The sequence below is a fragment of the Microtus ochrogaster genome, linkage group LG4 (assembly GCF_000317375.1).
Source record: "Microtus ochrogaster isolate Prairie Vole_2 linkage group LG4, MicOch1.0, whole genome shotgun sequence".
Lineage (NCBI taxonomy): Eukaryota > Metazoa > Chordata > Mammalia > Rodentia > Cricetidae > Microtus > Microtus ochrogaster.
The window spans coordinates 15,252,505-15,280,363 of record NC_022030.1 but is presented as its reverse complement, the minus strand read 5'-3'; the positions used below and the strand labels follow the sequence as shown (position 1 = coordinate 15,280,363).

General features: G+C 37.6%; 1 protein-coding gene across 3 annotated transcripts in view; it reads left to right on the top strand.

Moving 5' to 3' along the window:
* Shprh (SNF2 histone linker PHD RING helicase) overlaps window positions 1-25,768 on the top strand; it is a 72,661-nt gene extending 46,893 nt beyond the window's left edge. For all 3 annotated transcript variants that reach the window (XM_013351431.2, XM_026786177.1, XM_026786178.1), the window contains exons 25-30: window positions 2,427-2,615; window positions 14,859-14,951; window positions 15,681-15,767; window positions 16,472-16,650; window positions 22,771-22,851; window positions 23,894-25,768. In XM_013351431.2, coding sequence (XP_013206885.1) covers window positions 2,427-2,615; window positions 14,859-14,951; window positions 15,681-15,767; window positions 16,472-16,650; window positions 22,771-22,851; window positions 23,894-23,990 — 726 coding nt within the window. In that variant the 3' untranslated portion in view covers window positions 23,991-25,768. The remainder of the gene's footprint in view (window positions 1-2,426; window positions 2,616-14,858; window positions 14,952-15,680; window positions 15,768-16,471; window positions 16,651-22,770; window positions 22,852-23,893) is intronic.
* The last annotated feature ends 2,091 nt before the right edge of the window (window positions 25,769-27,859 follow it).

Genomic DNA, 27,859 nt, shown 5'->3' with positions numbered 1-27,859 from the left:
CCTGGCTCGGAGCTTCATTGTGTCTGCCTCAGAGAGGAGAGCTATCGAGTCTGAGCTCACTTCCTTTTCCTCCCAGCATTCTGTTCTGTTTACTCCATCCACCTATGTTATAACCTATCAAATGGGCCGAGGCAGTTTCTTTATTAGCCAATGACCTTCCTCCATCACACAGGTTTAGTGGAAAAGGTAATACATAGTAATGCATAGTGGTACAGCTCTTAACAATAGTAAGATCTCAGATCAATCCCAGCTTTAAATTACAGATAGCTTCTCTAAGCAAAACTAACATGTGGTTTTGGTTATGGTTTTTTGTTTGTTTGTTTCTTTGGGTTTTGTGAGATGGTTTGAAGGAATTAAGCATAGTCACTTGTGCATGTTAGTATAAAAATGCCTGCATGTTGTTCAGTGATAGTTAGTGTGCCTAGCATACAGACGGCCTGGGTTCAAGCATTCTTGCCAAAAGAATCAGAAAGGTAGACTTGGATCAGGTCAGAATAGTGTCTTTTTTAAATTTTAGCTTTAGTGAAATTCAGTTGTCTCTGAAATTGTATTTTGTCTTATTACAATTTTTAAGGGTTTTTTCATATATATTATTTTATTCAGTTCTAGTATTACCAAGGTTTCCTAAACTTAAAATTGAATTACAAAAATAGTGATGAAACTCTAGCCCCATGCTGTAAGGACTCTGTATCCTGCATCCCTGCTGATACTGTTAGTGATGTTACCATTTGTTCTCAGCCAATTGAGTGACTATTCTACTGCTCACGTGACTCTGATTTCTTCCTGTTATCAAATACGGTGGACCTGTCTTGCTCTGTACTTTATCAGTTGAATTTCTTCTTTTTTTTATACCATATTTTATTTTTGTATTGTGCTTATTGAGCTATACATTTTGTTCCACTCTCCTCCTTCCTCCTCTCTCCCCTTCTACCTTCTTCCCTGACCCCCATGCTCCCAATTTACTCAAGAAGTCTTGTCTCTTTCTCCGTCCTATGTAGATTCATGTATGTCTCTCTTATTGTCCTCTTTGTTGTCTTGTTTCTCTGGGTTAGTTTGCTCTGTCCTAAGGTGGTTTTTCTTTCAGTATGTCTAAGAGCCACTTATGAGTGAATGCATATTATATTTGTCTTTCTGCATCTGGGTTACCTCACTCAATATGGTTTGTTCTAGATCCATTTGCCTGCAAATTTCGAGACGTCATTATTTTTTTTATCACTTTGTAGTACTCCATTGTGTAAATGTACCACATTTTCTTTATCCATTCTTTGGTTGAGGGGCACTGAGGTTATTTCCATGTTCTGGCTATTGCGAATAATGCTGCTATGAATGTAGTTGAGCACATGCTCTTGTGGTATGATTGAGCATCTTTTGGGTATATACTTAACAACGGTATTTCTGGGTCTTGAGGTAGATTGTTTCTTAATTTTCTGAGAAACTGTCATACTGATTTCCAAAGCGGCTATACAAGTTTGCACTCCCACCATCAATGGAGGAGCATTCCTCTTACTCCACATCCTCTCCAGCATAAGCTGTCATCAGTGTATTTGATCCTGACCATTCAGACAGGCGTAAGATGGAATCTCAGAGATGAGTTGAATTTCTGTGAGTCACAAAGGTCTTGTTCGTCATATAAGCATTCTACATGTCCAGTGTCACTTGAAGTCCACAGTGTACTGAAGAGTGCTGCAGTGTGAGGTAAACCTGTGAGACTGGTCTGAGATTGAGAATTCTGCTTTAATCCGAGAGCATACATGAGACTAGGGAACAATAGGAAAGTGTTACCCAACTGAAACAAAGTGAGCTTCTTTCTCAGGAACTATTTTAAAACCTCGCTGTCTCTCTTAGTTTGCTCTGTCCCTAGTCTGAATTGTTTACCAAAGAGACAAGAATCTCCTTTCAACATACTGTCTGACCCTTTCGATTCAAATACAGACATGTCCAGATGTTGGAAAAACCAACACAGCTGAGAGCCTAGGACCCCACTGCCGCAAAGCAGTGAGATCCCACAAAAGTCCCATCTCTGTGTCACTCAAAACAAATCTGAAGTATAACTCATCTCATTTTCTATATGTGTCAACAACTGAAACTGTAAATAAATTGAGTAGCAGTGAGTGTATTATCTTCCAATTATTGTTGCTCTCAGTTCTCATTATCTATTGTTGGAGTGCTAAAGGGGTAAATCTGTAATGCTTTTTCTAAATCTGAAATGAGAGCACTAGCTTTTTATAGTGATGACTGACTAAGGTAAGTGAAGCTGAGAATTATGAAAATGTATTTTTCTTAGATTAAAGTAATCTGAAAGCATATTTTATGTGAAATACTTGGGAATTACAGTTGTAAGTCATCTCCCCATTTCTGTGTTTGTGGATAGAAAGGCCTCATCAGCCACCTTCTCACAAGACGTGTCATGTCTGTTTTCTTCTCAGTGGGCAGTGCTGACCTGTGGACACTGCTTCTGTAACGAGTGCACATCCATTATAATTGAGCAGTACAGTGTGGGGTCTCACCGCAGCTCCATCAAGTGTGCTATCTGCCGCCAGACCACATCACACAAGGATGTCTCCTATGTCTTCACCTCAGAGAAAGCAAACCAAGAGGATGATATCCCTGTGAAGGTAAAGTAGGTCAGGAACACGCAATCAGAGCAGTGCCACAGCAGTTAGTGTCTGACAGTGTAAAGCATTAAAGAATGCTGGCACAATGAGTGTAGAAACACTGTTCCCCGTGAAAACTGCCTGGAGGCTTCTGCTCTTTCACCGCTTTCCCGTTGTGGGACAGCGCTCAACATGTCTGCAGTCATGCCCGCTAAGAGCTAAAGAATGCACTTCTCTGTCATTTATGTGATTTCTCTTCACTACAGTCAGTTTCAGACTGGGAATATTCCTAAATGCTAGTGTGTGTGTGTTTTTTGACCCAAATATATAGTTTTTGTTAAAAGTATTTTTTTAAAAAAAAGCTCCTTATTTAGTCCAAACTAAAAGAAAGTAAATGGGTTTCCAACATTAGTTGATTATCATAAGAATGACACAGTATGCTTTAAAAACACTGTGGACTGACATTTCAGAATACAGCTAAACTTGAATTTATAGTCCTAACTTTTCCATGTGTTATTCAGAATCTTAAAAAATTCCTAATTCAATGTACAAACAGGATCCACTGAACTTTCTGCCCACAGTGTACTCATTTGTTAAAAAGCACTTGTTAGGTATTTTTGCTACTTATTTTTCTTACATGTGGTTTTTAAACTTTTCATTCTAGTAGATTTAGTCAAAAAGCAAATCAGTATTTAAACGTAATAGGCATTGGAGGCCTGCTGAAGAGAGTAACATTAGTAGGGCTAATACTTAAGCGGGATGTCAACTCCTCATTAATTCCTTCTTTGGATTTTTGACACTTATCTTTTAGGAATGTGTTTTCTGAGAAGAATTCAAGGCAAGTTAAAAATTACTGACAGAATTAGGTGTTTGAGGGCTGGAGAGATGTCTCAGTGGTTAAGAGCACTGACTGCTCTTCCAGAGGTCCTGAGTTCAATTCCCAGCAACCTCATGGTGGCTCACAGCCATCTGTAATGAGATCTGGCGTCCTCTTCTAGTGTGCGGTTATACATGGAAGGAATGCTGTCTACATAATAAATAAATCTTTAACATTTAAAAAAAAAGAATTAGGTGTTTGATAGAGTGTTCTTCCTCTTAGAAACCTACAGTTCAATTAAAGAATAAAGGTAGCTGCTTTTTTCCCCTCACATATTTGAGTAAACTTCGAGGTGTCAATCTCATTACTCTTTAGTGTGTCCAGGTAAACAGAGTTGGCACAGATTTTCATTCACTCTTTCCATGCATACTTATTAGATACCTCCTTTGCCTCAGGCCGTATTCTAGGCCTTGCAGATACAGTGCACAGTCAACAGGTGGTTACTGATCTCATGAATTTTACAGCTTGGTGGTGGGGCTGTGGAGGAGGAATTTAAGGTATAGTAGAAAGGATAGACATTAAACAAATAGTTTTTATAATTATGATAAATACTACAAAATAAAAGCCAATCTCGATTTTTCTGAAGGAAGGATTATTAAGCAGACAGGATCTAAATGATGAGGGGGATTGGCCAACATGGGAAGATGATAGAACTGGTCTGTTGAGAGGAGGTTCCCAGACAGAAAAAGAACACCTGGCGCCTGAAAAGACCAAGCTAGAAATGACTCAGGCAGAAGTGAGTGGCTGAAAAGCAGTGGGCAAAACTGAAAATACAATGGAAGGGCAGGTGGGGTAGGTACTCAGGCTTCAAAGCTTTTTAAGATCTTTCTTGCTACAGTCTAGGAAATCAGTTAGCAGGAATAGAAAAGAATAAAGGTTGAAAAGATTTAGATGAATTTAGGAGACTACAGTAGTGTCTACACTTTAGAAACTTTAGATTGATGGCAGGAGAGATGGGAAGAGATGGATATATTCCAGGGACACTCAATACAACACAATGTTGGAGGTATAGCGTGGGAGATCCTCCAGATTCTGATCTGAAAAATCAAGTAGGTATCATTGCTGCTATAGAGGAGAAATTTGAAAGGGAGTACATTTAAATATTTAATTGGTATTTTGAATGCAGAGCTAGAGATACGAAATTCAGTCACTAGTATAAATGATCTTTGAAGCCACAGACTGAATAAGACAACCTAGGAAAGAAATACTGAGGTTGCCTTCAGGTTGAACACAAATTTATAACTTCTAAGTAGTAGTTAAAGGGACAGTAAAAGCTGAAAAAGGAGGCTGAGAAGGAACTAAAGGCATGGCAGCCTGGGAGAACACGTCAGCCAAGGCCCAGTGGTCAGTTCTTCAGTAGTGCTTTTCCAGGTGTGTCAGGGAGAGGGGATAGATGAACTGCGTGTGATGTAAACTTGGTAGAGATGACTTCAGAAGGAACTCCTTCAGTGCAGTGCATGCCAAGGAAAAGCAGAGTAAAAAAGCAAGGACTGTACAGGAAATACACAAATACAGAGTGAAAATGACCAGCTATTTATAAACTTAGAAATAGAAAACCAAGAATTGTAACCAGACCCAAGTGTAGAAAGTCAGTTCTTTGATGTTCAAGATAAATGATTTTTAAGCATATTTGAGATACAGTAAAAGGGATACACAGAAGTCAGCAAGACAGCTCAACTGGTAAAGGCACTTGGTACCAAGCATAACAAGCTCAGTTCTATGCTGAGACCCACATGGTGGAAGGAAAGAACAAATTCCCCAAGTTGTCCTCTGACCATGTACACTGGTGCATGCATGTGTGTGTGTAAACACCCACAAAACAAAAATAACAGGACAGACTGAAGATAGAGAAAAGAAAGCTAATTTGTAATACTGGACTCTTGTAAAGATAGAGTAGATAAGAGTATTCATTTATAAAAAAGTAGAGATCTCATTGAATTCAAATGCCTCCAGGGTGGGCTATCGAACAAACAAACTGTCAGGCTATATGATAATAATCTGGGGTAGTGTAAATGAGGTGAAGAAGACTAATGCTAAAAGAGGTGAGACTTGAACATTTACATCTTGTAATGTCTAGATCTGAGGTATATAGCAAGTGTAAATTAGATGCTCAAGTCTCTAACAAATCATTTAGTAAATGATAACAAAGAACAGAATTAGAGGATAACTGAGTTTCCTGAGGATCATGAGAATGAAAATTTATTTGTGTTAGAGACTAAAGATGCTTAAATGCAGAACACAGAAAAATAAGCATTTTCTATTTAAAAGGGCTCAAAGGATAGCGAGGCTCTAATAACAGTCAAAAAGAACAGTATTTCTATGAATCTGAAAAACATGTATGTGTGTTTCTGATGATGATCTTAAAGAACTTGTTCTGCCAGTTAAGCATGAAGAGTGTAAGGCGGTAACTGGAAGGGTGAATACACAGACGTGAATTACAGTGCAGCTTGGGAAGCATAAGTGAGAAGAGGGTCTTCTTGACCTAAGGATCATCTAGTCTGTCTCTGAATTCTTTGAATGAATCCTTTGTGGTTTTAAAGCATGTGTCAAGAAGCTGTAAAATGAAGTAACTGGAGCAACCCAGTGGCCAGCCCTGGGGCTTTGGTGGTCACTGTCTAATCGCTACTGCTACTCCTGATGCGAGAACTGTTGTCCTTCCAGTCCCTCCTGCTCTCTCCATGCTCCTGTGTCTCTCTCCCCTTCTCCTAAAGATACTTGTTTTCTTTTTCTTCTTTCAGCTGCAGGTATGCCAACAGCAACAAATGGCATTGGTGGGGGTGGGGGGGGCTGAGAGGAGGTTACACAGGGAAAACATTAATCATAGCACCAGGAACCAGCATGAGGTAGAAATGCTGTCCTGCTTTGTTCAGGGAGGTTTAGGAAGAGGTTGGTGTAGCTGCCAGTAAACTGCACAGCTGTGGCACTGAGTCACTGAATCCATCAGACCCAAACACCTGTTCGTGTATGGCAGCTTTCCTACACCCAGGACAGTTACATTTGCTGCCCTGTGGAAAGGGATGTCAGTGTTGAAATACTACTGCATACTCTTGCTGCTGCTTGTCTTTCATGAGTATTGGTAAACACATGCATTAAACTCTTATTTAGAAAATAAAAGATTAGAGAATTTAGTAAAAATAGTTTCATCCTACCATTGACACGAATATGCTTACATTTCTTTTTTCATTAAACATAACTAAATATTTTACATATTACATAAACCAATCCCATTCCTCTTCCACTTTCTCACTATTTCTTATCACATTTGTGCTTGCTTTTCTCCTTTTTCTGTCACAATTTGGTTCTGTCACTTTTGCCTTCTGTTACTTGTCACTTCATTGTCCCATTTATACCCTACTGTCTGTCACTTGCTCTTTCAAGCATCTGCATAATGTGTTTTTAAGGGTGCCTGACTCTCTTACTTGGTTCATACGACTTCTAGACCTGGAGGGTCTTGTCTTTTGTGTTACTGTCAAGTTTTTGGTACTTAAACATTATAAATACGTTAATTTCTATAACCTTAATATCTAAGTATTCATAATAAAACTTTATACATAGCAGACAGTATGACAACATACACAGTGCTTAATCATATAACTTGAGATCTTTTAAAAGATTCAGAGAATGCAAAAATAAATCGTCTTTGGCATTTTGTTTCTAATGATGTTTTCAGGAAATTAGAGATTTAACTGTATCCGGAATCCTGTGGGTTAACCATAGAAATAAGATATTGAGATTACCAGTATCCTTTTGATGCACGCACTTAAATAAAACTGTATCATCCATAGCAACAGTATGACAGTATTCCTGAATGACCTTGGAACCTTCTGAGCATTTCACAAAGTAAACAAAATTCCCCTTGCAAGTTCCGACAACTGCAGGGCATTTTGGATGTGGTGAAGTAGGCCTTCTGGCAGAACATATCCCCACGTGGTTTATTCGCTGTGTCCTTTGTTTGGCTAGGTTTCATACAAAGCACTGTGCAAACCCAGCCTCTATACTGAACAGGAGTCTTAGTTCATAAGTTTCTATTCAGTACAGAATGTTACACATACCTTAACCATAGCAAAACAATGCCCGCCCCAGCCACACACTTGAACTGTTACTTCATCATCTTAGATTTTGAATATCTCATGATTACCCAGTGTGCTTTTAATAAGAGACTTTTCAGGCCATATCTTGATGAGATAGGATATGATATAGGATTTTTGGTTTTAACAAGTATACCTACTAACCCCTGAGATGTCTGTGGAACTTTAGAGAGAAAATACTGCATTTACATTCTAATTTCAAGACAGTCAATACAGTAATAAGATATATAGAATTCTAGTGGGTTTTTTGCTGGTTTAGTTTTGCTTTTCCGGTTATCAAACGTTTTCTAGTTCATACTTTCCAAAATGTAATTAAATATCTGTGTAGAAAAAAAACTAATTATAAAATTCTGAGTGAGTTTAAAATAAGATCTACACATAATTGTATTATATATACATCTGAATATCCCTATATGAGCTACCAAATACGTTATACATCAGTGTTAACTGATAAAATGAAAATGACATTGGTGTTTTTGTTAGGATGAGCATAAATCAATATAATTCTAATTGTCAAAAGAGAAAAGAAAGTTTCTATTCAGTGGCTCAGTTAACAGTTATAGTTCTGAATTGTTAGTCAGTCATGCTAAAAAGTCAGCCATGTCATACATACAATATAGTGAACACACAATAGAGACACTGAAGACATAGAGTGTAAATTACCTTTATTTAATTAGCTCTTTGAAAAACATAGTCCTTTTTGGACCATTAACTCCACTAGAATGAGTTGAGACATGATTCTCTTCTGTATCCCAATCATCTAGCATAATACTGGCATGCAGTAGGCACTCAGTATATGTCTAAATGGATGGTTATCAAATATTCCTTTGACCCAAATATTATTTTTAACTTTTTTATTGATAGTAACTTGTATCTGAAATAATTCTGCAGATTGTTTTTAAAATACTGAAAAATACTTTGGAGGCCTAATGTTTATCTAAGATTCCTCACAACTGGAGAAAGTATCTCTTGTGCTTTGTAAAGTAACACAAGTGAATGTGTAGGGGGAGGGCCTACTTGTTCACCCTGGCCACCCAGCTAGCTTAGCCCTGAAATAACCACACAGAAATTGCATTAATTAAATCACTGTTTGGCCCATTAGCTCTAACTTCTTATTGGCTAACGCTTACATCTTAATTTAACCCATTTCTGTTAATCTGTATATCACCACGAGGTCGTGGCCTACCAGCAAAGTCTCAGCACTTCTTTCTCCAGCGACGGGTCCATGGCATCTCCTGACTCTGCTTTCTTCCTCCCAGAATTCAGTTCTGTCTTCTCCTACCTAAGTTCTGCCCTATTAGGCTCGCCTTTAATCCCAGCACTCGGGAGGCAGAGGCAGGCGGATCTCTGGGAGTTTGAGGCCAGCCTGGTCTACAAGAGCTAGTTCCGGGACGGGCACCAAAGCTACAGAGAAACCCTGTCTCGAAAAAAAAAAAAAAAAACAAAAACAAAACTGGACCATGTCATAGATGGTGCAGCAGCATGGGGTTCTACCTTAGTGAACAGGTGTGAATGGAAACAGCATGACAGGTTGGCACTAGGAAGGAGCTAGCCTTATTCCAAATGGAAGAGTACAGAATGGAAGTCAGAAAATACCAAAATAGTAACTGGCTTTCTACTGAATAATTGCAGGAGCCTTTGAACATTCCTGTACAAGTTACAAACCTCTAAGGAAACCTATAGAAAAATCTGTTACATTTGTAGACCAGGCTAGACTCAAAATCTGTCACCAGCATTGGTGGCGCACACCTTTAATCCCAGCACTCTGGAGGCAGAGGCAGGCAGATCTCTGAGTTCAAGGCCAGCCTGGTCTACAAGAGCTAGTTCCAGGACAGCCAAGGCTGCTACACAGAAAAACCCTGTCTCGGGGAAGGAAAAAAAAAACTAAAAACCTGTTACCACCTAATACCCTTCCAATTGTTCATATTACTTTTTCTTTATTTGGAAGCAGAGTAATTTGCCGTCTTTAGGATGAGTGAATATGTCATCTTTGAAATTATGTTTCTCAGAGGAAATTTTTTTTAAAATGCAGTCTTACAACATTTAATTATTATGGTATGTGTGTAAGTTTTAAAAAGTTACTCCAAGTAATGACTACAAGAATAAAATATTACTGTGCTATTTCAGATGTGTCTGTCCCACACCCAGCATAGATGGATTTATCTTCTGTAGCAAGTATCCATGGGCAGTAAGAAGCATTGTAGGTACAGTGACCTGTAGCAGGGGCATAGTGATACCATCCAAAGGCAGCTAGCTCACTGTGGCAAATGAACACCTGATGATATCACTGGAGTAATAGACCGTCCACTTCTTCCCCTAAAACTCAATTTATAGTTGATAAAAATGATTCTTTATAGGTTTAGTAGAAATATTTAATTAAAAATGGGGGAAATATGTAACTTTGATATCACACAATGAAAACTGGTATTTAGCTCCATTCTCTTTTTACTCTATTGCCGTGAATGGTTTCTGATTTTAGTCTAGGGTAAGCCCATATGCCTTCCAATACATGTAAATTTTTCCTTGAGTACTAACAGTGGTCAGAATCCACTGGCTCTTCTTTCTAAAATATTAGAAATTAGTGTAGCTGTTCCTCCTCCCTCCTTTTTAGTATGTTTAATTTTTAGTGTATGACTCTATATCATAATATTTATGGTAGCCATACTTTATTATGTAATTATAAACACATCTATATCCTGAAAAAAATTCAGTAGCATGTACAGTATTATAATGTAATTTTTTTTACCATATAATCAAGTAGAATTATTGAAGTTATACAGCAAATAATATCTTCCTAGTTTTCTGTCACTGAGCTTTGTGCTTAAAATAAGTTTTTTTAGTTCTTTAGTTGGATGGTTGGTTGGTTTTAGTTTTGTTGTTTGTTTTTTGGTTTTTAAAGAGAGGGTTTCTCTGTGTAGTCCTGGCTGTCCCTGAACTCACTCTGTAGACCAGTCTGGCTTGAACTCACAGAGATCTGCCTACCTCTCCCCCCTGAGTGCTGGGATTAAAGGCATGCACCACCACTGCCCAAGCTCTTTTAGTTTTTATTAAGATACATTAAGTGGATAGTAGGTTTGATTGTAACATTATTTATAGGAGTATATAATGTATTTTGATAACAGTCAACCCTAATTCCCTCTTCCTACTCCTACTCATCCCCTCCAAAGAATTTTCTAAGCACCCAAATCTATTTTTCCCTGATTATCTTCCTTTTTTTCTAAAGAAACTTGACTTCATTTATCCATAAAATCCTCATTAAAGTCCTTCATTCTCGCTGGGCAGTGGTGGCACACGCATTTAATCCCAGTACGTGTAGCCAGAGACAGGCGTGTCTCAGTGAGTTTGAGGACAGTCTGGTCTACAATGTGAGTTCTAGGACAGCCAGGTCTGTTACACAGAAAAACCCAGTCTTGAAAAACAAACAAACAAATATCCTTCATTCTTTATGTTAGACAGCTTCAAAAAAATTTGCCAAAAAATAAAAATGACCACTTTTAGAGTTCTCAGTTCTTATCATGAATTCATTTTTCCTGTACTCCAGAGTGATGAGTAGTATTTCCTTTGCTACAGAACTTGACTGGATATGTTTCATGTATACTACACTGTCATTTCTTTTGCATACATAGAATATACATTAATGTATAATAGATAGAGAATCTCTGAAAATATGGATTATTATGTAGGTATTCTAAACACAAATGTCCTTTCTTCTGTTAACAATTAGACCAGGTTGGCTTTCTCTGCTTTTCTGCAGTACTTTAACCTGTAATTCTACAAGTGAGACTAATAGAACTATTGGAATCCCCAGAAAAAAAGAATGAATAGAACACACACACACACAGGAGGCTGAGTACAAAGTGACATAATAGGCACTATGCTCCCTGTTTGTTTAGCATCGTAGATTGGTATGCCTTGCTTCCAACTATGACTCCCTACATTATTTACTTTTATTAGAAGTTACTAAAAATACAAAGCAATGATATTTTTCTGTTAGACTAATTTTATTTATTCAAATCAAGTCAAGTAGTCTATTGCTTCTGCAACAGAGAGATCTTTAATATCTCTTACTTCCTTGTCTGTCTTTTAATAAGTGATCTCAGCAGATAGGAACAGATGTGAAGGAATCAGAGTTAAACCATGACGTGTCTTTCTGTCTCCTGCATAAAGATTTTTACTATGCTCACACTCTCTTCTCCATGGAAGACATTATCCCAGAATTGCATTAATATAGCAGTTTTATTCTAGATTGGCAAGGATATCAAAATATCTAAGCCAGATACTCCATGTTTGCTTTATTATTATATTTTTTAGCCCACTAAACATATGGCAAGAGACACTGCTCTTTCTATCCTTTCAGCACAGTGAAAATGTTTAACTTAGAATTTAAATTCTCTGAGTTTTGCAGCAAGAACACATGACTGCTCTGTTTTAAAGTGATTAAAATAAGTTAGTTACGCCTATTAGAATAAGAATCCGCCTGGCACTTCTGATTTTTCTTTTATGCTATTGCATGACATTGAGGCCAGATTTCATAAGAAATACCTTTTGTTAGCCTTTGGTGCTGATATATTTCTGCTATTACTTTTTTAAGTGCTGACTTCCTATCCAAAAATTGAGTTTGTTCTATATTATACTTAAGAGAAAGGTTTGAGTTAATTTCTTTATTAACTATTTTAATATTTGCCTGCTGATCTCTTGAGTGGAGAATCAGTAGAAACAATAGCAATGAACAGAGTGACAAAACTTTGTCTCTCGTCCCATTTCACTGAAACATTATTCATTCACAGTAGTCAAGATGTAGAATCCATGACTGGATTAAGAAAATATGGTATCCAGTACTTGGGACATGGCTAGCTCAGTGATCACAGTGCATATCACACATGAGGACTGCGGCTTAGATCCCCAGAAAACACATATATGCCAGGTAGGCATGGCAGGTTGCCTCTAATTCTAGCCTTGCAAGGTGGAGAAGGGAATCCCCTGAGTAAGCTGGCTAGCAACACTAGGTTTATCAGTGAGCTCTGAGTTTGGCTGAGATATTTGCATACACACTTGCAGAGAGCATGTGTTACTACTTTTTCAATGCTGCTCTTTTATTTCAGTAATCTTTTGTTGTCTAGAGCATTTTCTTTTGACTTAAAAAATTATGGCTTTTATCAAGATAAGTTCACAGAGAGCCAGGCAGTGGTGGCGCACGCCTTTAATCCCAGCACTTGGGAGGCAGAGGCAGGCGGATCTTTGTGAGTTCGAGACCAGCCTGGTCTACAAGAGCTAGTTCCAGGACAGGCTCCAAAACCACAGAGAAACCCTGTCTCGAAAAACCAAAAAAAAAAAAAAAGTTCACAGAGGCAATGAATTTTCAATATAACATTTTATAATCTGAGGCAAAGGACTAGCAGTGTGGCATATAAGTAGAGTGTGGTTAGCATGTACATGCCCTGGGTTTAGTCCCCAGCAGTACAGGGAAAGCAGCAGTTAACCTAGAGCCAAAGATTCCAGTCCTACTTGTGTGACTCAGACCCATTAGAGTATCGTGATAATTTATAAGTGAGGCCTGTCAGGATTTTTTTGTGTTTTGTATTGTTTTTGAGAGTTACCAAAATTTGATACCAGGAGAATGTTTTGATGTGTCCTTACACAGAGTTAGTACCCCATTTGGATGCTACTTATAAAAGATATTGTTTTCTTTTGAGCTTTTAGTTAAGAAACAGCTCAGTAGATTAAAGAGCTTTTGTTTATCCTGAACTTGAAATGTCTTTCTTATTGTGTCTTGACATGAATGTGCATGTGGACGTTATGGAGACACTTGTGGGTTTGTTTCCGCTTTCTTATACCATGCAAGTTCAAAGGATAGAACTGAGGTCATCAGGTTTGGCAGTAAGTGCTTTATCCACTGAGCCATAGCAAGTGAAATGCTTTCAAAAGTAGCACATTGCAGGGATGAGAAGGGCTTCTATCTAAAGGTCTAAATTGTCATTTTGTGTTCTTTCCCTGTTTTTATTTTTCTCTGTTATTTTAAATCAGTAGACTGAGACGGATGGTTCCCTTATACTTTTTAGCCTTGTATGTATAACTGAGAGTCTATATATCTAAAAAATTAAATATAAATTCCTTATTTTAGTGGGAAGATTTTAATACTTTTTTCATAATTTTGATATTAAATTAGGATAATCTTCTTCCTTGTTTATTTGGTTACCTTTCTGAATTCTTCCAATTGCAAGGAAGTGAATTTAGAGCACTGAGGAGAAGGCTAATGCTGCTGTGGAAACACTTGCTGTTTGGTTGTCTGGCCCCTTCCCCACACCTTAGTTTAGGTCATTATAATGTTCGTAGTCAACGTTTGAAACGTCAGTTACTGATTGTTTATTTACAGGTGCAGCCACTTTTCACTTCCAAATTCCTTTGATGGAATAGTTCTGAAAGAAGAAAAAAAAAAGGAAGAAAACCACTCTTGTAAAGAGTCTTCCTGTGTTTTAGATGACATCGTTTGTGTGTCTGTCCTTGTCCATGGCCTTCTGGTTGCAAGGAAGTTTTGCTCATTGGTTGAGTACTTCATTTTGCAAAGCGCCTTGAGTTTTTACTCTTTATATTCTTGCATCTCTTTTTTTTTGTTTTTTGTTTTTCAAGACAGGGTTTCTCTGTGGCTTTGGAGCCTGTCCTGGCACTAGCTCTGTAGACCAGGCTGGTCTCGAACTCACAGAGATCTGCCTGCCTCTGCCTCCCAAGTGCTGGGATTAAAGGCGTGCGCCACCATCACCCGGCATATTCTTGCATTTCTATATGAAATGAAGGAGAATAGTGAGGAAGGTTTTTGAATACATAGTCTATTTCTTTGCCGTAACAAAATTTGGTAACTGAAAAATCTAAGTAAAAAGTGTTTGGTGTCATTACTTTATGACTTTTTAGTATGCCTTCCTGCTCAATTAACTAGGTATACGTTCTTTAAGGAAATGGTTTTGTTTTTTTTTAACATTTGGAGGACAGAGAGCATGTGAACATGGCACATTGTACGGAGTTGGAGGACATGTAAACAATGGCTTTCTCTACCATGTAGGCTATGGGAACCACATTCAGATCATCAGGCTTGCCTGCCCACTTTCTGTCTCTTACACTTCTTGAATATAAACCCATTCAGTTGTGTATAGACTAAAGAAAATTCTCAACAAACAACATAAAAAGACTAAAGCACGTAATATTTGTTAAGTGTCTCTGTTATATACAGTTTGAATGAAGTGTTTATACCGATTTTTTAACTAGGTTTTATTTGGTACTAATCTATTTTCCCCTTTGTGTTTAAAGGGTAGCCATTCTACCAAAGTGGAAGCTGTGGTCAGAACTCTGATGAAAATACAGCTTAGAGATCCAGGGGCCAAAGCACTCGTTTTCTCAACGGTATAATCAAGACTTTCCTGTTTCAGTCCAGCTGGTTTTCTGCCTCTACTTAGTATTTATCTGAGAACTATTTTAAAATGCTTACTGAAATAGAGTTAAGATTCAGAATTACTGTTGGATTTTTTTCTGTGTCCTTATATATTTTTGTTTACAGAAATGTGATGATACTTTATTTTTATTTTATTTATTTATTTATTAAAGATTTCTGTCTCCTCCCCGTCACCGCCTCCCATTTCCTTCCCCCTCCCCCAAGTGATGATACTTTATAAAGGCCGTTCCTGTAAGATTTTATATTGATTTCAATAAGAGATTTTATTTTGATGATATTTTAAAAATTGGAATCTATAACCTTGACTCATTCACAAATGAATTTGACTATTTAAGAAAAAGTTAGTTAATGAACTATAAAGTATTATTTATAAATATAGAGTAAAAACCTTAGTTTTGCATTTAGAAAGAAACTATATCTATTACATATGCCATTGTTTTGTGTTATATATTTTCACTATTTTCAGTGTTGTTTGTATTTTACTATCGTTCCCACAGTATTTGATGAGAGGGAATGCTGTTTTCAACAGAACTAGTGTTAGTAGGTATTCCATCTGAGACTTTGGGTGTGTTTTTATTCATTTAATTGTTACTGTGGTTTAGTTATTATTTCTTCCTTTTCAAATCCTCTTTGGCCAAAAGCAGTGTGTAAACACTATTTTTCTCACTTTTATGTTCTAGTGGCAAGATGTACTAGATATTATTTCAAAAGCGCTGACCGACAACAACATGGAATTTACTCAAATCAGTCGCATTAAGACATTCCAGGTGTGTCAAATTTTCCTTGTGGTTTTAACAGATCAGTTGCTAACTGAAACTGCTGCTCACTAGCTGACTTAATCTTCTGCCCTGAACCCTGAATGAGGGCTTGAATTCTTGATTATCTACGAAATAAGTATTTTAAAGGAAAGTAGAAAAGCTGTAGATTTTTTTTCTATTCAATGATACCTAAAAAGAGAATCTTTAAAAAAAAAAAATTTGTTTTTTTTACTTGAGATCCTTTTCCTTAATGTAGAAAAATGGCCTTGCACTATCTCTCTCTGGGATTATAGTCTACATACACACACAACACATTCACACACACACACACACACAATCAGGAAAAAGTAATATTGTTAAAATTTCCTTTATGTCACATTCAGTACAGTCACACCCACATACTCTGAGACATACCACACATAAGAACAGCTAAAATGTAGTAGATTCCTGTCTTACCTCACATTAACTCTTCCATATTTTTCCTTCCTCTCCCCCATACAATTCAGTTTTCGTGTATCACATATCTTTTATATGCTATAAAAGCAAAAGTGTTTGTATGATTCTCTCCTTTAAAATCAAGGAAAATAACATTCTAGTTTCTAAACTTGGTGGATTAGCATTTATTTTTCACTACCATATTAAGTTTGAGCTATAACAAGCTGCTCTTATTTCAGCTAATCCAACTAAAGTTAAAATGTACCTTTCTTTTTTAGGAGAACCTTTCAGCATTTAAACATGATCCTCAAATCAATATTTTGCTGCTGCCCCTGCACACAGGCTCTAATGGATTAACTATCATTGAAGCTACTCATGTCCTCTTGGTGGAGCCCATACTGAACCCTGCCCATGAGCTTCAGGCCATTGGGAGGGTGCACCGAATTGGACAGACGAAGTAAGGACTAAAATAGCATCAACCACTTTGCCTCGGGTTATAGAAACTAACTCAGCATTTAAATTCTTTATTTATGTTCATCGAAGCTTGTTTGTTTTTAACTACAGGTTCTATCTCCCTCACCTGAAATTTTTGGGACCAGAAATGTTTTAGATTAGGGTTTGTTTTGCCTTCAGATTCTAGAGTATGTACATGTCTTTAATGAGATATCATGAGGAAAGGTTCTGAGTCTAAACATGAAATTGATTATATTTCACCTTAAACATAGTCTAACCCCTCACATGAAGTCAGTTGTGGAAATTTCCACTTTGTCACATGTCTTGTATGCACATGCACACACAGCGAATGAACCAATAATTCAGTGTAATAAAAGATAATTAGACTTAATGCCATACCTAAACCAAAAGTAATAGTGATTATTATATTATAATGTACTTACTTTATTCAAATAACAAATTATGTGGGTATCTGTAATATAACTTCCTCGTTAATGTTATCTCATGGATGCTAGAGACCTTGAATGCTTGAAGATATATACATACTAAGTACACACTCAGCACTCATTTACTAAGTATTACTGAGCACCTAAAGTATGTCAAGCATTATGCTACATACTGAAGATTGTAATTACATAAAACAACCCATTCACATTTACAGTGTACATAGAAGGCTACTGTGTAGCACAAGAAAAAGATGATTCAGAGTTATATGAGCAAAACCATGTGTTTTGTGCCCTGAAGGACAAAGACATTAGGCTGAAGGACTGATTAAGTTAGAGAGTTGCATGTGTATAACAAAGGGGAGATAAACTGACATTTCTGAGGATTGTGAGGGGTGTGGAACTGCTGTAGTAAAGCATGAGAAAGGAGTAGTAAATGAACTGCATGTCAGAATCAGAGCTACAGATTTACATAAGCTGCAACTTTGAAAGCTTAGACAGCTCTAGTTTTAAGTGGGAAAGAGATAGGTTCTGTGTTTACTTTTTCTCATTGCTGTGTCAAACTCCAAAGAAAAGCAGCTAAGGAAGGAAGGGTTTATTTGGGCTCACAGTTTTTTTTAATGGAGTGGGAAACTCAAAGTGGCAGGAGCAGGACATGGTTGGTCATATTGCAAGCACAGTTAGGGACACCGGCAGATAAATGCTGACTCTTTGCTTACTTTGTCCTCATTCAGTCTTGATCCCAGCCCATGGGATATTGCTGCCTGTATTCAGGTTAGCTCTCCCTTCTTCACATAAGTCTTAAATGTTTTGGGAATTACCCATATAGATGAACTGAGAGTTGTATTTCTATAGAAACTCTAAATCTCATCAAATTGATGACCAAGATAAGCCTTTGTACTCTTTAAAAAAAAAAAAACTTAACAAAATATAGCAAAAGTAGGACAACCATAGTCTCAACACACAGTTGTTCTAAAGTACTTGCAAATGTCATTTAGAATGCAGTTAAATTAGTGTTTGTGTAAGTGCAGGTGCCCACATGCCATGCTGTGATTGGGAGTTCAAAGGACCACTTCCAGAAGTCAGTTCTTGCCTCCATTTTGTTGGGGCCATCTTACTTTCTTTCTACTGGTTTGCATACTTTGCAGGCTAACAGGCCTTTGCACACAGTGTCTGACTCAGGTTGTTAGGCTTACTACATGCTTTTTAGTTGAGCCTTCCTGCCGGCCCTTAACTCTTGACTTCTTATACCAACATTTTTTAAAGCATGGATAGGGCTTGCCTCCGATCTAGAAGCCTAAGTCCATTAAGGCCATTGCTTCCCATCTTTTAAGAGACTACCTGAATCTTTGTATCCTCTCTTTCTCTCCATTATCTACTTAAGCAGTTGGTGTTCATTGGTCTCCACACACTTCATTCAGTAGACCTTTGCTGAACACTTTCTATGTGCCATGCAGAATTTTAAGCATTTTAGATGTTTTCATGCAACTTGTAAGCAGGTTCTAAGCAGGTTGGTGTAGCAACAGTTAGTGTGCAGCAGATTAAAGGGCGTGTCCTGTGAGGAAGATAAAGACTTCAAATGACTTGGAATCCAGTCTTACTGAGATGTAGCATCTGACCAAAGCTTGGAAGAGATTGGATAGTTAATCATGCTAATATCTTTTTTTTAACTTTTTTTTTACATACCAACCCACAGTTTCCTCTCCCTCTTCTCTTCCTGCTACCTCCCTTCTGCCCCCCCCTCCACCTCTCCTCCATTTTCACTCAGATGTAGGCCTCCCATGGGAGTCAACAAAGCATGGCATATCAAGTTGCAACAGGACCAAGCTCCTCCCCCTTGCATCAAGGCTGGGCAAGGCAACCCAGCAAAGGGAATAGGATCCAAAAAGCCAGTTCATGCATCAGGGACAGGTCCAGGTCCCACTGCTAAGGTCTCCACAAATAGACCAAGCTACACAGCTGTCACCCAGATGCAGAGGGCCTACGTCAGTCCCATGCTGGCTCCCTAGCTGTGAATCCAGCACTAATATCTTAAGAAAGAATGATTAAGTAGACAATAAAATCATTGTGACATCTGTAAGTCAGGAGTGTTCCTGGTTTTTAAAAAAAAAAAATAGCAAAGAACTACAGTTCCTAGACTGAAACAGGTAGGAAATTAAGTCAGGGATCATATTAGACACTAATTAGGAAGCTGTAAGCAGAAAAAGGACACAATCTAGCTTCAGCTTTGAAGCAATCATTCTGAAATTTGTACTCAGTTTAGGGAGTAAGGGGTGGTATAGGAGGTCCTTCTGTATTTGTATTGCTTTTATTATTTGAATAAAGAAAACTGCCTTGGCCTTTTGATAGGGCAGCCCTTGGGTGGGCAGAGAAGACAGAACAGGATTCTGGGAAGAAGGGCAGTGTGGCAGACGTCATAAAGCTCTTGCCCGAAACAGACGTAGGTTAGAATCTTTCCCAGTAAGCAATGACCTCGTGATGACATACAGATTATTAGAGATGGGTTGATCAAGATGTGAGACTTAGCCAATAAGAGCTGGAGTTAATGGGCCAGGCAGTAATTTAATTAATACAACTTCTGTGGGGTTATTTCGGGGGTTAAGCTAGGTGGGCGGCAGGACACAGCCTGCAGTTATATTACAAAGGGGAGCACAGGAGGCCATGCAGTCTTGATGGCATTAGAAGGTAGTTTGACTGGTGGCAGTTACCTGCTGAGTTGTGATCAGTTTCTAGATTGTTCTGGAGGTAGAACTTACAGTGACAGTTTCTGTGGACATAGTAGGGATTAGATTTGAGAGTAACTCCTAGTCTTTGGCCAAGATGACTAGGAGGATAAACAGCCTTTAGCTGAGTATATTATTACTATTAGAATAGATTCAGTGGGTGTTGGAAGGAGGCCACTTGGCAGATTGTTCATTTCCCAGCTGCCCAAACCCCCAAAATAATCACATAGAACCTGTATTAATTAAATCACGGCTTGGGCCATTAGCTCTAGCTTCTTAGTGGCTAACTCTTACATATTAATTTAACCCAATTTTTGTTAATCTGTGTATTGCCACGTGGCTATGGCTTAACAGGTAAGGTTCCCAGCGTCTATCTCTGGTGGTGTCTCCATAAAGTCTCTCTGACTCTGCCTTCTTCCACCCAGCATTCAGTTTTGTTTTCTCCACCTAGCTAAGTTCTGCCCTACTACAGGTCCAGAGCAGTTTCTTTATTCATATATGGTGATTGCAGTATACACAGGGAAATCCCACATCAAGTGGAAAGAACAAAACTTGACTTTAGATATGTTTGAGATTTTATTAGCTATATAAAATATGTAAGTTCAGAACCTGGGAGAGAAGCCAGGGCTAAAAGCATACACTTTGATATCGGTAGCATATGATGGTGTTTTTAAGCCGTGAACATGAATGAGATTATTAAAGGAGAGAGAATAGTGATAGGCCACAAACTAAACTCTGGCACACCTAAATTAAAAGACTAGGAAAAAGTAAGACAACCTATATGGTTGACTGTCATTTGCTGCAAAATTTCAAGAAAGGAATCTTACTACTAGAGTTTCGACCATTAGCTTTATTTAGCGGCATGATTAGAAACAGTTTAAATGGAACAGTGTAGACAACTGCCTGTTAGGATTTTTTTTGTTCAACTCTAGTTCAACCATCACACACAGAAGGATTGGGTAGCTTGTGTGATGACAGAGCTACATAAAAGTGGCAGGTGCAAGCCTGCTTGCTGCCTCCATGGTCTGTAGACAGAAGTTTCTGTCCCGCCTGGTCTCAGCTGTTCAGTCCCAAATAAACACACAGAGGCATATATTAATTATAAACTGTGTAGCTTATTACTCAGGCTTATTACTAGCTAGCCTTTTCAACTTAAATTAACCCATAATTCTTATCTATATTTAGCCACGTGGCCTGGTAACATTTTCACAATAAGGCATTCTCATCTTGTGCCTGGCTGACGACTACATCCCTGCCTTTCATCTTCTAAGAATTCTCCTAGTCTGGTTGCACTGCCTATACTTACTGCCTAGCTATTGACCAGTCAGAGTTTTATTAACCAATATGAATAACAAATCTTTACAGTGTACAAGATCAGTATCCTACAGCAATGGTCCATGCTTTAGCCAGGGCACCCTACTGTTACTGTGCAGCTCATAGTAGTAGAATCTTGTGAGATTTTGTTGCAGAGTAAAAGAAGAGAATAAAATTAAAAAATTTGTCCTTTTCAATTAAAAAATTAATTGGAGAATGATTCATTAGAAATAGGAAAACAAGATGGATGAGAATGCTAGACATTTTCCATGATTGGGCAAGAAGATATAGGACCCAACATTGATTGGTTTCAGGCAAGAATGTGGCTCTGGTAATGGTCAGGAAGAATTTGTGCTGTGCCCCTTTATTAAAGTGGAAGGTGTGACCTTTTTTCACCCCATTTGTCCTAAATCTCACCTCTTCTCATATTCTCAAGAGCCTTCCTCTTGTGATACATCACATACACATGTCTGGATGGTACTCCTTTACAGTCCATCTCTACCTGCTTGACCTCCCATTCTCTCAACCTTTCTCTTTTGGTAGTTGCCCCGTGGATAATACATTGAAATGAGGCTTGGCGTGAGTGTAACTGGTGGCCTACTTCTTGCCAGAGGTCCAGTGGTTTGTTTGATTTTTTATCTTCTCTCTGAGTTGTTAGTTCACCCAGTGCCATAGTCTTAAGTAGCATGTGTTGTGGGTAACCTTAACATGTATATCCCTCAACCCAGAAATTCCAGCTTTATAGATGTAGTCAATATCTGTACATGTATCTAGGAACTTTACGTCTCTCCCAGGAGGTGGACTCAAGTTTAACATAGGTAAAACAAACTGCATTCTTGCTACTGTCAGCCAGTCCAAGCTTTCCTCATATTTTAATTTGACTCTTATCATCTATACTTGCTCAGACAAGAAATCTAGGACTCTCCTGTATATCTCTTTTTAATGTCTTATATTCAGATTATTCCTCATCTTCTGACTACTTATCCCACTGACACAAAGCACAATCCACCTCTTCCTGCTGAGATGATCACAAATTTTACCTCTTCTCTGCCTTTACAGTAGCCAGAGACGTTTATAAAGTACAATCTATTGTAAATCAAATTATGCATAACCACTGGAGCATATTCTTTATAACCACAAAATCCAGTTTGTGGTTGGGTCCTGCAAAGCCACAGTATATGATCTGAGCTCTGCTCACCTCTAACCTCGTGGTCACCTGTTTCATTTACAACATGCTTTTGCCATGCTAGCCTGCTGTTGGCCCCTGAAACATTGTTAGCTTTTTCCAAGGATGTGCTCATCCAATAATGTTTATTAAAATGCTTTGTCTTCCGTTTGCCTGCTCTCCCTGCTGCTTCTGTGCTTCCTGCCTGATTCTCTTTCTTATTTCCCCTCCTCATGGCATTATCTGTGCATGGAACTGATTTTCTCATGTGTTATTACTATCTGTCTCTCTCATGAGACGTTAGTTTATGAAGATCACCTTGGCATCATTCACTACTGTCCTGTCCCTCAGCACATTTATTTGACCTGCCACAAATGGGCACCCATGGATTAATGAATATAGCATTTGTGTGTGAAGTCAATTTCTACTCATTTGTCTTACGATGGTTTTTAAGCTTACAGTTATTATTTACCTTCCAGACCTACCATTGTACATAGATTCCTAATTAAAGCAACAATAGAAGAGCGAATGCAGACAATGCTGAAAACTGCAGAGAGGAGGTAGGTAACAGCTTACAAGTGAAGCTCCCTGTCATGTGATCCTTGTTGGTCATCTTTGCATGGATGATAGCAAATGATATAACACTAATACTTTTTTGTTAAAGCAAAGAATAGCATTTTATCCAAAGCATTTCCCAGTTAATGCTTTTGTCATTCTGTGTTTGATTTAAGATATTTATTAGGCTGTAATATGCGAAACTAACCGACTTTAACACATTAGATTACTTTTTAAATGAAATTTATTGTTCTGTCTTACCTAAACTTTTGTCTGGTATATGTGAAACAAATGTGCACTGCTGCTTTATAGTTTACACTTGCCCATCACAGATCGAGAGGAATGTCTGAATTTGCAGTCTTGGCTGGTAAATTGTGTCAGAGTCACAGACATCAGAGTAGCAGACTCGTCAAAACAGTCTGAACTTTGAAACATGACCTTGTAGTCTTTAAACTTCCTAATGTTTGCACAAATTAGTAATTTCCATTTAAAGTTATCTTAAAATAAACTGGTACCTGTGTACCTCCCTATATGATGAGATGGGTCGGAAGTTGCCCATAGTAAAGATGATTACTTTTTAAAAGGGACTGCATCTCCAAGGATACTTTGAGAAACACAAAAACACTTTCAAACCAGAAATTCCTGTACGCTGGTGATGTACAAGGAAAGACGCCAGCCACCCCACGAGCTTTACATCCTTTTGTTCTTGTTGTCACATGCTGCAGACTTCAATGATTTTTATTTCAGTTACTTTCAATAATAAAAGAGCTACTGTACTTATCTGTAAGTGGAAAAAGTAATGGTGAATTTAGAACTTTCTTGGCCACAGTTGTCAGATGTTCATAGAAAACATTGTTTTACAAATCCTCAGAATTATTTCAGCATTTTCACAAGATGTAACACTTACATCATTATATACTTCAGAGAAGTTCCCTATGGCTCAGTTACGACAACGTAGGAGCAGATTTGTGTTCTCCATTTACTGTCATGCATGCAGTCACTGACTCCTGGCCTTCCTTTTTCATTGTGTTTTTTGAACTCTTGCAGTCATACAAGCTCATCCGGGAAGCACTCTGAAGCCTCTGTGTTGACTGTGGCTGACCTGGCAGACCTCTTTACCAAAGAAACAGAGGAGCTTGAATGAAGTGCTATTAAATCATTTCATTAACTTCCATAGTTGTAAAGCAAAGTTATTAATTAAAAACGAAAGATCAGTAAATATTAGTAAATACTATTTCAAACTGGATGAATTCTTTTTGTTATAAACTAATATAGAAATAATTGGCCATTGGTTCCTTTTCAGTATACTAATTTCAAAACTTGTACAATGATTTTTAATTTTACTTTTCTACTGAAATACTTTGTGTTCCAGTGAGTATCTATAACTGATAAGGCAGTGGAATTAAGAAAGGTATTGAAGACTTTTCTTTTAATGCATAGATATTTGTATTAACGAGTCAGAATACATCAAAGAGAAAGTAAAGTAGCCTAGTTTTGTATGACCTGATATATCCAATCAGTGTAGATCACATTTGTGAAAGGGCCTTCAGCATCTTTAGCATATGATTCACCATTATCTTCTCAGTAATGTTTTAAGAAAATGCTGCACTGTAATAACTAGTTATTTGCATGAGTTTAAATGTAACACTGTCATTGTAACTTGAAAGTAAGTAGTGCAACTCCTAATGCTAAATTGTTAGGCAATTACTTTGCTTTTCATGTTTTGCTACTAAAAGTTAAAATACGGGAAAATTCCTTTTTTCTATTATGTATTAAAGTAGTATCATTGTTAGTGTGGTTTTATGTGTACTAATATTTACCTGACAATGATGTTTAATTCTCTTAGTAAGTTTTTTTAATGTGTTTCAAGATGGATGTATCTGTAAATACTGAGTTTTATGGTTTTATGGTTTGTGATGTTACTATAGCATAGAAATGTGGCTTTTTAAAAAAAAGAAATCATCATTGTACTGATGTCGTAGACAATATTCCTTCTTCTAACTAGTCATTTTAGCCACTAGTATCTAAATTTACAATAGAGTTTATTCATTTCAGTTACTCCGCCCTTAGGGAGTAAGTTACTAGTGTTACTGCAGGAGAGTGCTGTGTTCACACATGCATATAACTGTAAGTGATGAAACTGTCTCTTCTTCTGTGAAGAATTAATAGATGGCCTTGGCATCACAGAATCAGAAGTAGCTTGCTGTATCCTAGCCCTGTGATGGAATATTTCTTATTTCCTGTCTTTAAGCCTTTGGAGTTTTAAGTGACCCTCAGGATTCATTAGCTCCTAACTGCCCAGAAAACTGTACTGGACTGGGTCTCCTTCATCAGTGAGCTCTGGTGCTTAGCTAAGGTGCATTTCCCACTCCAGGTTTACAGGTGACAGTTCAACTGAAGAAGACACATTGTGGGTGCTTATTCTTTAGTTGAAGGAAGATATACATTGATTCTTTTATATGAAATTAAACTATTTTTACAGCTCTTTTACATATCATAAAGAGCTTTATGTATATTCATGTGGTTAACATTCCTAATAGTCCTGTGAAGTAGATATGATTAATATCATTCCTGTTTTGAAAGTAAAGAACTAATGCTCAACAGTACTAAGAAACTTGCCTATGACATGTAGCAATTATACAATGGAGCCCAGACCCCCGGGCTTCACATCTACTGTTCTTCCACCAGATCATATGCTATGCTGAGATTCAGAAGCCTTGTGGCTATAATTTAATAATGAAATTGTATAATAATTATTTTTGTTTCCTAGTATTACTCCATGTGCTATGTTCTAGGGAAAACAATTTGTTGTTCTTCAATTTAAAAAATGATATATTGATATCTATACTTACCAGTATTAGAGGAAAGCTACTCTTATTTATTTCAGTAAGATACCTCAATTAAATAAATATTTTAGTGGAAAATGAAATTGTGGATTGTTTAATTTCTATAGATTATATGAACTTTGGTTTTTATTGACTTAACAAATAATATCAAATTGCCTATCAACCAAATCCCCCTAAGAATGAAAATGTCAATGTTCTGTCCCTGTGTACTTCAGGTGCTCTACATGTGAATTTAATGCATTCTGAAGCTGGAGAAATTGACATTCACAAGCACAATAGGACATGCAGTAACACTGTGCCTTTATAGAATTAATATTCTGGTGCTGAAAGGTCTTTGCCTTCATCAAGTGGACCAAAGTCATCCTTGATCTCTGCCTACTATCACCTGAAAGTAGGTTTAGTCATTTTAGTTCTACTGCAGTCTAATATACTCACTTTATAAATCTTTCCCATCTTCCTGCAGAATCTAAGCTCTGAAAGCTAGAATCTTGTCCTCTGCTATAGTGCATCACATGGTGCACAGTAGAGGCTCAACAGATAGATGGTGGACAATGTTATGGTTGGGATAAGGATTGCTAATGTTCCAAAGACTTTCAATAGATACTTACTGCTAAAATATCCTTTATATTAAAGCCTCTTAAAATATCTCCTTTTTTCTATAAAGTAGAATATGAGATACATTTATGCACAAGTTGTTTCTAACCAGTATATTATATAATGAAGACTTCAGCTTGTATGACTTATAATACAGCTTATTATCTTATCATTTCTATCTCTGAGTTCTCCTGTCCCAAACGTAGACCTTAATTTCTAATTCTTTTGAATATATCCAGCAACACCTAAGTTTGGATTAAGCTCCGACTTTGTTAGCAATCTGAGTCTTGTTGAACAAGTTACTTAGTCTCTGGACCTCCTCATATCCAAAATAAGAGTTGGGTTATAACAAACTATTAGCATACTTCAGTCATTTGTGGGAAAGAGTTCAAACTAGACAAGAATTCTATGACTAACCAAAGCCTTTTTTACACTCTGAACAAACCAGAAAAAACTGAGGAAGCTGGGAAAATTTGAATTTAAATGTTGTAGGGAGCTGCGGGCCGCTTCCAGCCCAGCTCCCTACACAGCTAGCTTTACACCCTAAATAACAACACACAAATTGTATTCATATAAACACTGATTGGCCCATCTCTATTAATGTGTATAGCACCACAAGATGGTGACTTACCAGGGAGATTCTAGCCTACGTCCATCTTGGGTCAGAGCTTCATCGTGTCTACCCTGGAGAGGAGAGGCATGGTGTCTGCCTCACTTCCTCTTCCTCCCAGCATTCTGTTCTGTTTACTCCACCCTCCTATGTTCTAACCTATCAAGCCAAGCAGTTTCTTTATTAATTAACCAATGAAAGCAACAGCTTGATATATTACACTCCCACATCATTTAAATAACAATTTTACTTTTTCTTTTCTTTCTTCCTTTCTTTGGTTTTTCGAGGCAGGGTTTCTCTGTAGCTTTGGAGCCTGTACTAGAACTAGCTCTTGTAGAGAAGGCTGGCTTCCAACTCACAGAGATCCACCTGCCTCTGCCTCCCAAGTGCTGGGATTAAAAGTGTGCACCACCACCGCCCAACTTAAATAACAATTTTTCAATAGACAGGTATGGATACAATTAAGAGAATTTCTGTAAGGATGAGAAGTAATGAGGTTTATTAAAAGCCTGAATCTTGAAAGAAAGGGAAGGTCAGAAGGCACTTTCATTTCTTCCCCAATATTAGACATAACCAGTAGCTACTCCCATCTGCTTTTCCATGTATTTTGGAGGGTTTTGTTCTTATTGCTGTTGTTTGTTTACTTTTGACATTTTATGATGCTGCACATTAAAACTGCATGTACAGCTTTTCCCAGATCATTATTTTTACTGCCCCACGAAAAAGCACTAAGTTTTGAGATTGAAAATAATTCCATATAGTTTAGTAAATATTTATTATAGGTATTAAATGTCCACTAATTTAATTCTGGCTTTTTAGGTCTTGGGTTTCTGATTATGTAACTAATAGTATGCCATTGTATAGAGGGTCAAAAACAGTGCTTGTGCACACAGGTAAGTACTGGAGAAGGGAAGTTGAACTCACAGGCATCCTTCAAGGCAAAGAGTTTTTAAACCTGTAGTC